Genomic DNA, 8,890 nt, shown 5'->3' on the forward strand with positions numbered 1-8,890 from the left:
AGTGCCTCTTCTGCTGCCCACCTTTACTCCATCACAGACACTGCAGCAGCTCCTGATGGAACAAAATGTTCGACTGTAAGGAGACAATTTAATGTTCAGGGCTGTGCCTCATTAGATATATTAAATTCTGTATTAGGCTTTTTGCTCAGTGGCATAGGTGATAAGCTTTGGCAGCAAATATATACATCAATCTGTAAAACTCATCTTTTCTGTTTTCCTATAGCAGCTTTACGAAACAGTTATCTGATTTTTTTTTTTTTTTTTCTTCTTTTTTTCTGTGATTTGGTTATGTTCACGTTTACATCCTGTGGCAACAGAGCATCAGCTTCTCCCACACCCCTCTTTACTGTACCTCTAATTTTAGCCTCCCCTCACTCATTCCTTGCCTCCCCCCTCTCTCCAGCCCTCCCCTCTGTGATGCTTCTGAATGGAGCCTGAGAATAGACGGGAGGCTGTTTCAGTCAGAGCTCTTAGGCAGGGATGCCTATATATGGAGTCTTACACCATGCTGAGTGCTGATAGAGTCGCAGGTACATCGAGTGAATGTGGGCTACTGTTTGTAAAGGGGGGGGGGGGGTCATATGCCTACTATTATGTGTGTGTGTGTGTGTGTGCATCATCATAAGTGGGAGGCCAACTGTGTGTGCCTGTGTGCACATCCTTGCACGCAAAAACCTCAATGCCAAGTGTATGCGTCAGTCTGAGTCAGATAGTGTCTCATTCTGTCTCGTCATGTGTGTGCGTCAGTGCTGTTGCTGAGCGAAATTCGCTCCAGGGGAAGAAATGGAGGAGAGTGTAGGGGAGGGACCAAAAGAGGCAGGGATGGTGGCATAATGATGATGATGATGAGGCTGAGGGAGGAACTCGAGGCTTGACTATGACGACACAAATGCATCAGCCGCATTAAGTGCACTTTATTATAAATGCATTTGTATGACAACCAAATACACTTATAAGCATCACAATAGAACACTGGTTCACAATGTCCATTCTGCAATAAGTAAGATGTTCGTAATATATTAGGCAATAAAAATCTCTTTCTTCTATATACAGACCAATAACTGTCTCCTACAAATGTACAAATGTGTATAACCTTTCTGAAAAGAACATATGCCTATATCAACAGACATAATGCATATGTATTAACATCTGTTTCAAATATCACACATACAATAATATAATTTTACACATATATTAACTTAGCCTTTAATAGCTAGAACGTAGGAATCAATCCTTTACTTGACCGTAGACAACTCTACGTGAGCATGTCGACACCATGGGAATAGTACCATTCTCAACCCGTGTCGCTTGGTAACTAAATAGAAATAGCACCCCATCCCTATTTTCATTTTTTAAAATAAAACTTTTGTATTCTATCCCCTCTCAAAAAAGAAGAATTGCTCATTCACATAGTCAATTGTGCCTCACTACACCGCGCTCCAGTGGAGCAACGATGTAACTGTCCATGTTGAATGAACATGATAAAGAGATCAGAGTTCAGCAGGTCATGGCCGTTTCAGGCACACAGGAGCCGCTATAAGCTGCCAGCATTGCAAATATTGATGCTGCAAGAATATCCAGCCGACTGCGCTCAGGCCAGGAGGGACCTGAAGAGCCCACATTCAGAGTCTAATGTACAGTACAGCATAGCAGTGGGAGTGTGGCATGATCAGAGCTCCAGCAAACTTCCAGACAATCTCTCGTTTGGTGTTTCATGTTGTAAAGCAATGGACACCAACATTCTCAAGATCTTCACATGCCTGGATCTCTTCACGTGTTTTCTTTTTTGTTTACACATTATATTGATACACAAGATTTTAGATGGAGATATAAATATGAAATGTTAAAGGCTTGAAGCTGCAAACTCAAAGCTCAAAGTACCTCAGGTTTGAAGTTGAATACTGTTTGGGTTTTGATGTTGCCTTTAAGGCTGTGAGGACTGGATGCTATCAAATCAGAGCTCTGCCCGCTCTGAATACTGGACAGAAGATTTCTCAGCATGAAATCTTTGTTCTTTTGATCTACTGATGGTCATCCTAAGGATGTAAAGAATTTGTAAACATTTCACTTTGAATACATTTGAGGTTTGGGTTTGCATTGCTGCATCTCAGGCAAAAGTGCTGTAATTAATGTTCAGATATTTTTTGTTTTTGTTATTTGTTCACAACAGATTTTTCACTACGAGTGAATACAAATGCGCGTCTGTATGTTAAACTGCGCTTACAAGTTCAGAGAAGTTCCTCTGTCTGATCATATCTGAAGCTCATGTTGCAGAGAAGCTGAAAGACACCACATGCACTCAAAACCCAGTCAGTTATGGGTCCATGTGGTTGCACCATTATGTCAATGTTGCACCAGTTTGGTTGTAGTATACAGATTAATGACTGAACAAAAATATAAAGCTAATCTTTGTTCATAGGAGCCATGTAGGAGTTAAAGTCCTTAAATTGTATATACATTATGTATATTTATACACTTAATTATTTTTTACTTTTCAGTAAAAGGGGCTCCACAAAATGTGACAATATGTCGTACTTAATGAAGTAAGTCACAGACTTATTTTAGAACGGAGGAACACTTCCCCTCCCATCTGAAAAACAAAAAGCAGAAAGAGAAAAATCTTGTTAGTGTTGCATTGTCTGCATTTTTGAATCTTATTTCATGAAACTGAACTTAATTTAAAAGAAATAAAATTGAAGAGAGACAGATTCTTACCTTTGTGGAAGCACTGTGGCGATGGATGATGTTGGAGTTGATACAACTCGGGTTGTTGCCCTAAGCCAGGGGTGATCGAGGCACCTGCCCCAAACATGGGTTCCAGGGCGGCCAGTTCCTCCAGGAGGGACTGAGTGCAAGACACGGCGGGCGTGGGCGTGGTGGGGTTGGGGGAGGCAGTAAGGATGAGGGGAGGGGAAGCTGGAATGGAAGAGCAAGAGGACACAGGAGATGACACCACCTCAATCTCCATTGCTTCCTCCACTAGCCCCTCCCCTTCCACCTTTACCCCAGCCTCAGAAGCCACAGTTGCCCCGCACCCAGCCATGGAGTTACATTGCGCCGATTGGACGCTACAGAAGTGGCCCACTCTCTCAAACTGGGAGGGTTGGTGCCAGCACACTGGGGTTTGAGGAGAGGTTGGGCTCGGGGGATTGGGTGTAGGGGAGGTGGAGGGAGAGGAGAGGTCAGGAGACTGGGGAGGAGCAAAGTCGTCTTGGAGAAGAGTTTCTAGGATGCTCTCTTCAAACAGAGAGTCATCATCATCAAGGAAGAGGGGAATGTCCAGACCTCTCCATGCTTTGATGGGATAACACTCCCTAAGCACATGGACTGAATCAACATCAGCATCAGCTTCTATGGCAGGAGACAGGAAGGGGGAGGGTGGGGAGGATGAGGGTGACATGGAGGGGGGAGAGAGTTTAGACAAGAGTGGATCCAGGTAGAATCTCTCTGCCAGTGAGCTGATGTGCTGAGCTAAGAGGGAGATTTCTGCCCTCTCCTTCTCCCTCTCTCTCTCCAGGGAGAAGAAGGAAAGGCAAGGCTGTTTACCAGGTGATGCTTCAGGGGTGAGGAGGCCCTCAGGGGGACACTGGAGGGGCCCCAGTGGTACATCAACATACAGTGGACCCCGTACCTCAGGTAGAGTCATCACTGTGCAGTCACCATCTCCAGGGCTGTCGGGTGTTGGTGGGAGTTTCTCATAAAGGGAGCCACCGCAGGGTTCAATAGGAAAGAGGAGATCAGTGGATGGAGTAGCTGGTACAAGAGGAACCTTGGTAGAGAGAGTGGTGGGTGGAGCAGGACTGGACGCAGTAGTTGGTGGAGCTGAGGAGGGAGCTGAGGAAGGTGCCGACGGAGCCAAGGAGGTGGTGGCGGTGGCTGTTGTAGCAGAAGGTGGTGGTGTAGTAGTGCCAGTAGGGTCAAAGCTGAAGAGGGGCTCCCCAAATGGAAAGCTTGCCCCACCAACCTGTGGAGTGTAGGGGGGTGTGCACACAAACTCTTTGGTCTGCTGAGCTTGTGAGGTGGGAACAGGTGGGAGTGGCAGGGGGAGAACTGGGAGTGGAGGATCGAGCTGAAAGGAGGGTGGAAGAAGAATGTTCTGGGTTAAAAAGTCTAAGTCTGCCACTGTTTCAACAGTGACTGGGGTTGGGGAGGAGGCAGTTGAGGGGCTTTCAGTAGGCTGCTGCTGAAAGAAGCTTTCTTCCTCCATTGAAGAAATACTGGAGCGAGGGTCGCCCTCAAGCTGCATGGCCTCAGCAGCAGATGTCCCTGGTTCGTCAGAGGAGCCAACACTGCAGCCAGCAGTGCTGAAGTCAAATGACTGGCCTGACAGGCCACTGCTGCCTGGGGTGAAGACTTGGTCTGGGCTGGACAGGGTTTCTGGGGACTGGAGGCTCAGACTCTCTTGCTGAGAGGTACCAGCAGTCAGGACTAAGGTCAGCTGGGTCTGCTCTGAGCTGAGCTGCTGGCGAACTGACCAGGCCTCAGACTCACTAAGAGACACAAACACAAACAAGAGAATGCTGAAATAAGGATGGTGGGTTTTTTCCTGTTAATTGTTCTGTTGCTTTAAATTGATTAATTGTATGTATTTCTCAAAAGGCAGTAAATACCTGATAATGTAGTTGTTGCTGTTGATGGGGAATTCTCCGGGCTGCAGCTGTAGAACCATGTAAAGCCAAACCCAGGAGTGGTCCTGAGCCTGCACGCGTACCACCATCTCAGCCCTGCCCTCTCCCCCTTCTCTCACTGTTGAACAACAGTCACAGCTCAAGTTGGCATCGGTTTGTAATCCTATTAATCATCATAGTGTTTTTCGCTGTGTGGATGTGTCAGTGGGCGCAGTGTGTAATTGTGTAGGCATACATGGTTGTAACTCGTAGGTATGTGTGAAGGCTGTACTTACAGAGGCTGCGATGCTGAGTGGAGGCATGTGACAAATCCTGTGGGTGGAGGAGGCTGTACCAGGAGCGAGAGCATAAAGCTGTCACATCAAAGCCAAGATAGGCGCTCACACTGCAGGGAAGAGTAGGAGGCAATGTGTTAAGAAAATAATGTTTTCCCCTTTTGTTATGACAAAAACATATTCATATACCAGTTCACATTCAATCAACAGGTGGAAGTGTACAGAGCCAGAACAGTGATTTAAATTTTTGGCACTAAAAATAATATTTGGCATCGAAAACAAAACCTCGAATTGAAAAGGGAAACATTAGCATTAAAATACTTGACTTTCATTTTACATGGGGTGGCGAGAGGTGCTATGGCAGCATGCGGGGGTTTATGCATATATCATTGTATATTCAATTCACTTAGAGAATAATAGAGGCCGTAAGGTCCAGCTGGAAATCTGTCTTCCTGTCTTTATCTCTTTCTGAGTTAGTTTTATCCCCATTTCCATCCACCTCAATCATTTCTTTTTCTCTCATTTCCTCTCATTTAGATCTTTTATCTGTTTATGGCTAATATATTCCCAGTCTGGAAGCAAGTGATGCAGCCTGCTTATGTGTTGTACTATGCTAAGAGTAGGAAGTACACTCTATCAGTTTATTAGGTACACCAAGTTAAAACTAAATCCAGCTAAAGGATAAACTAAAACATTGTAGACAGTTTTTATCACAGCAACGTTCACCTCTTTGGTATTTACTTGGCAAAAAGCACTTCAGAACTGGTTTGAGTTAAATTGCTATGGTCGTTAAACTTTCAACAAAGAAAATGATGTGGCGACCATGTCCCTTAGCCCCTCCCCTCAGAGCCAAAACAAAGACAGAAACCTGAAACTGAAAACTACAGACATTGACTATAAATGTCAGTGTAAATGGGAAAAAAAAGTCTGCCACTGATAAACACATCAGAATTCAGAAAATATACAATAAATGTGAGTTAATTCTCGTTCAAGGTTTTGTTTTCAATGCCAAATATAATTTTCTGTACCAAAATTTAGTCATTGTTCTGGCTCCATAGAAGTGAGGGTCTATTTCTTTGAACTCACCTCTCATGTGCAGTCTGCAGTCTCATGTCCCGGTCGTGCTGGGAATGGAAGCAGGGCAGGAACAAGTTGGTCTCAGCCATAGGCTGAGCAGAGGTCGATTCCCTCTCTGCCCCTGGTCCAGAGCGAGTCGGGTGGGGCTCCAGAGGGGAGCAAAAACACACCCAGACAGGGTTGGTTGTCCAGTAGGACCCTGCAGCAGGAGACGTGGAAGGGGGAGAGAGGCAGCGAGCTCGAATCAGAACCAGCTTGTTCCCAGCACTTTGCCTCCGCACTGACTTGGACGTGTTGAAGCGGCAGCGGAAGAGACGGTCTGTAACACATAGGATTAGAGGAGGATTGTTAGAAACAATAAGATGGGGAAAAAAAAAAGTAAAATTTAATTTGTACATTTTCTCTTACCTATCTCAAGTGATGAAGAGGTTGACAGGTTGGTCCTCATGACAAAGTGGTCTGAGGCGTCGATGATATCGTACACACTGTCCCCCTGTGCCACAAGATCCACCTGAAAAAAATTCCAAACCCAAACCTTTAATGAATCTCAAGTAGAGTGTGAAAATACCTTTCCCAAACTATGAATGAGCCACGTCTGTGTAGACTCACCATGGAGTGTCCGAGGTGCTCGGAGACGCTGTCTGACAGGTACAGGAGCTTCCCTTCCCCAGTCAGCAGCATCAAAAAGCCCGGCAGCGCCTGCATCAACTCCGAGAGTTCGTGGAAAGATAGAAACCTTGCGCTCTCCTCAAGACTAGCAACAGTGATCGCTTCTACAGGGGAAAATGGACAGAACAGGTTTTTAAAAAAAACAATGAACACAGCGTATCTGACGTCCGCAATAGGGAGAGTATTGGCCGCAGTGTTTCAGCACCATGGACAGCGGTGCGGTTGTTTTTTTTTGGTGCTAAAGCAGTTCAGCACCACGGACAGCGACAAACAGCTCTAAAGGCTGGTAATGGCTCCGTTTTTAACGATCAAATAATAAAGCACAGATTGACAGTTTATCCGAAAATCACATTCGTATCAATGCAGTTGCCCGTGGTGCCACTGAAACACTTGTTGATTCCACTACTGTGAGAAATTGCAGTCTGTATACGCAGCGGTGCTGCATGAAATTCATCAGCCGGTGAATTCGTTCTTACCTTGAGTGAAGAAGACGGATTTCCTGGTGTACATGCAGGCAAGTGACATGATGTGCAGGTATGAGAGCCGCGCTTTATCCGCATCGGATATAGGCAACAAGTCCTTTAGGTTCCGGATCTCGGCGTTGATCTGGTCCCGTCGCGCCTTGGATGCGCCTTTGGTTGAGCGGTACATTGTGGCCAGCTGTTGCGGTGAACTAACGAAATTTCTCCAGATGTCAGTTGGAGAGTTGTGAGCGTTGTTTAACGTCTTGCCTCGGCTGAAGTGCCCTGTCTCCGAGATATGCTGAGACAGGTTGTGAGAGTGGGAAAGCTCTGAGGTGTGCTATTGGACTTTCATCTCAGCTGTTTTTCCAGAGCAAGGTTTAAAAACCTCCTCCTCTCCTGTATCCGATTGCTTTAGCTCCGCCACAGCGTGGTAGCCGTCTCTCGCACTGAAGTCCGGAACCCGTAAATCTGGTTGAGGGACTCTGCTCGCCGGTCACTTATATAGCCTGGGACTCCGCCGGAGTAGGGGGGCTCCCAACGCACCAACACCGACGTAAAACGGAGGGAGGGGGGTGGATATGTCTCATATCAGTGTTAGCAGTGGAGAAACTCTCCCCCTCCCTCTCGTTTCGGTGACTCTTCCTCGACGTCAGCTCTTCCCTCTACTCGGTGATGACGTCGGGCTGAAATCGGGAGCTCCGGCGACGCAAAAAGCCCGATTTGGACAAAAACGAGTAAGGGGCGGAGCAAGCGTAAAACGTAAACGGAGTCACCGGACTCCGGTGTATTAGAGGGGGGGGGGGAGTGGGAAGACTGGATTGCATACTAAAGAGGTTTGTGTGTTTATATGTCTGGCACCTGAACCAGGGTACCCGTTTCTGCCTGATTGGCCCGGACCTGTCAGTTTACACGGCAGGTGCTTGTTTGGTGCGGTCCACCGATTCATTCCGAGCATATTCACTGTCCGTGTTTTAAAGAGGTGGCATTTATGACGTTTGCTGCTCAGACAAAGCGCAGAGCAACAACATGCTCAGTCACCGAGCTGCTGGTGGAGGAGGCAGACATGGATGCCGAAGCTGTTTCCCATTGCTTCGTCCGTCCGACATCTTTTATGAATGGAAATCATTCCAGAGCAGGTGAAAACACCAATGATGCATAAAGCTACACTGAATTTACCGATAACATCCTCTTTTAAACATGACGGACATGAAGTCCGCGCATGCCCCGTTTCTTCACAGCAGTTTTATTTTTTATCGCTGTTTAGATGTAATTTTTAACAGATACACACCTAAACACTACGGGTGTGTTTTGGCCACATATATGCGTTTGTAACCTGTGTGCCACGTCAAAGACACTTCAGTGAAGGGGACAATAAAGTTTTTGCTGATTCTGATTGTGAAATAATAATAAATAGATCCTGAGCAGACTGGAGATTGTGATGTGATGACGTTGTAGACAAAAGCAAACATGGACTAACCACAGAAAGCAGCATGTTGGCCACACAGGGCAGCTGAAAGACACCAGAATAAAACCGTCGTTTACCTGTTTGACAAATGACGTTTATGTATGAGTCAGGGTCGTCGCTCTGTTCTCTCTCTCTCTCTCTCTCTCTCTCTCTCTCTGTTTAAAACTTACAGTGACGATTTTCGGAAGATCAATAAAAGTTCATTTTAATGAATGACATTCATCAATGATTGGACGCGCGCGCAAATCGCATCCAATATTACGCAACCTGCAAATCTGTCGCCAGTGGCACGTGAGGTACGCCGTGCTATTT

The 8,890-nt window shown here is 46.1% G+C and overlaps 1 protein-coding gene across 1 annotated transcript; it reads right to left on the bottom strand.

Moving 5' to 3' along the window:
* Nucleotides 1-2,561: 2,561 nt before the first annotated feature.
* Nucleotides 2,562-7,300, bottom strand: npas4a (neuronal PAS domain protein 4a). Its single transcript, XM_026330806.1, has 8 exons — nt 7,126-7,300; nt 6,590-6,753; nt 6,389-6,491; nt 5,990-6,299; nt 4,904-5,013; nt 4,611-4,746; nt 2,716-4,490; nt 2,562-2,590 (listed from the first exon to the last, which is right to left on the bottom strand). The coding sequence occupies exons 1-8, from the start codon at nt 7,298-7,300 to the stop codon at nt 2,562-2,564; spliced, it is 2,802 nt and encodes a 933-aa protein (XP_026186591.1).
* Between the last annotated feature and the right edge of the window lie 1,590 nt (nt 7,301-8,890).

This window comes from Mastacembelus armatus, chromosome 10 (assembly GCF_900324485.2).
Source record: "Mastacembelus armatus chromosome 10, fMasArm1.2, whole genome shotgun sequence".
NCBI classification, from domain to species: Eukaryota; Metazoa; Chordata; class Actinopteri; order Synbranchiformes; family Mastacembelidae; genus Mastacembelus; species Mastacembelus armatus.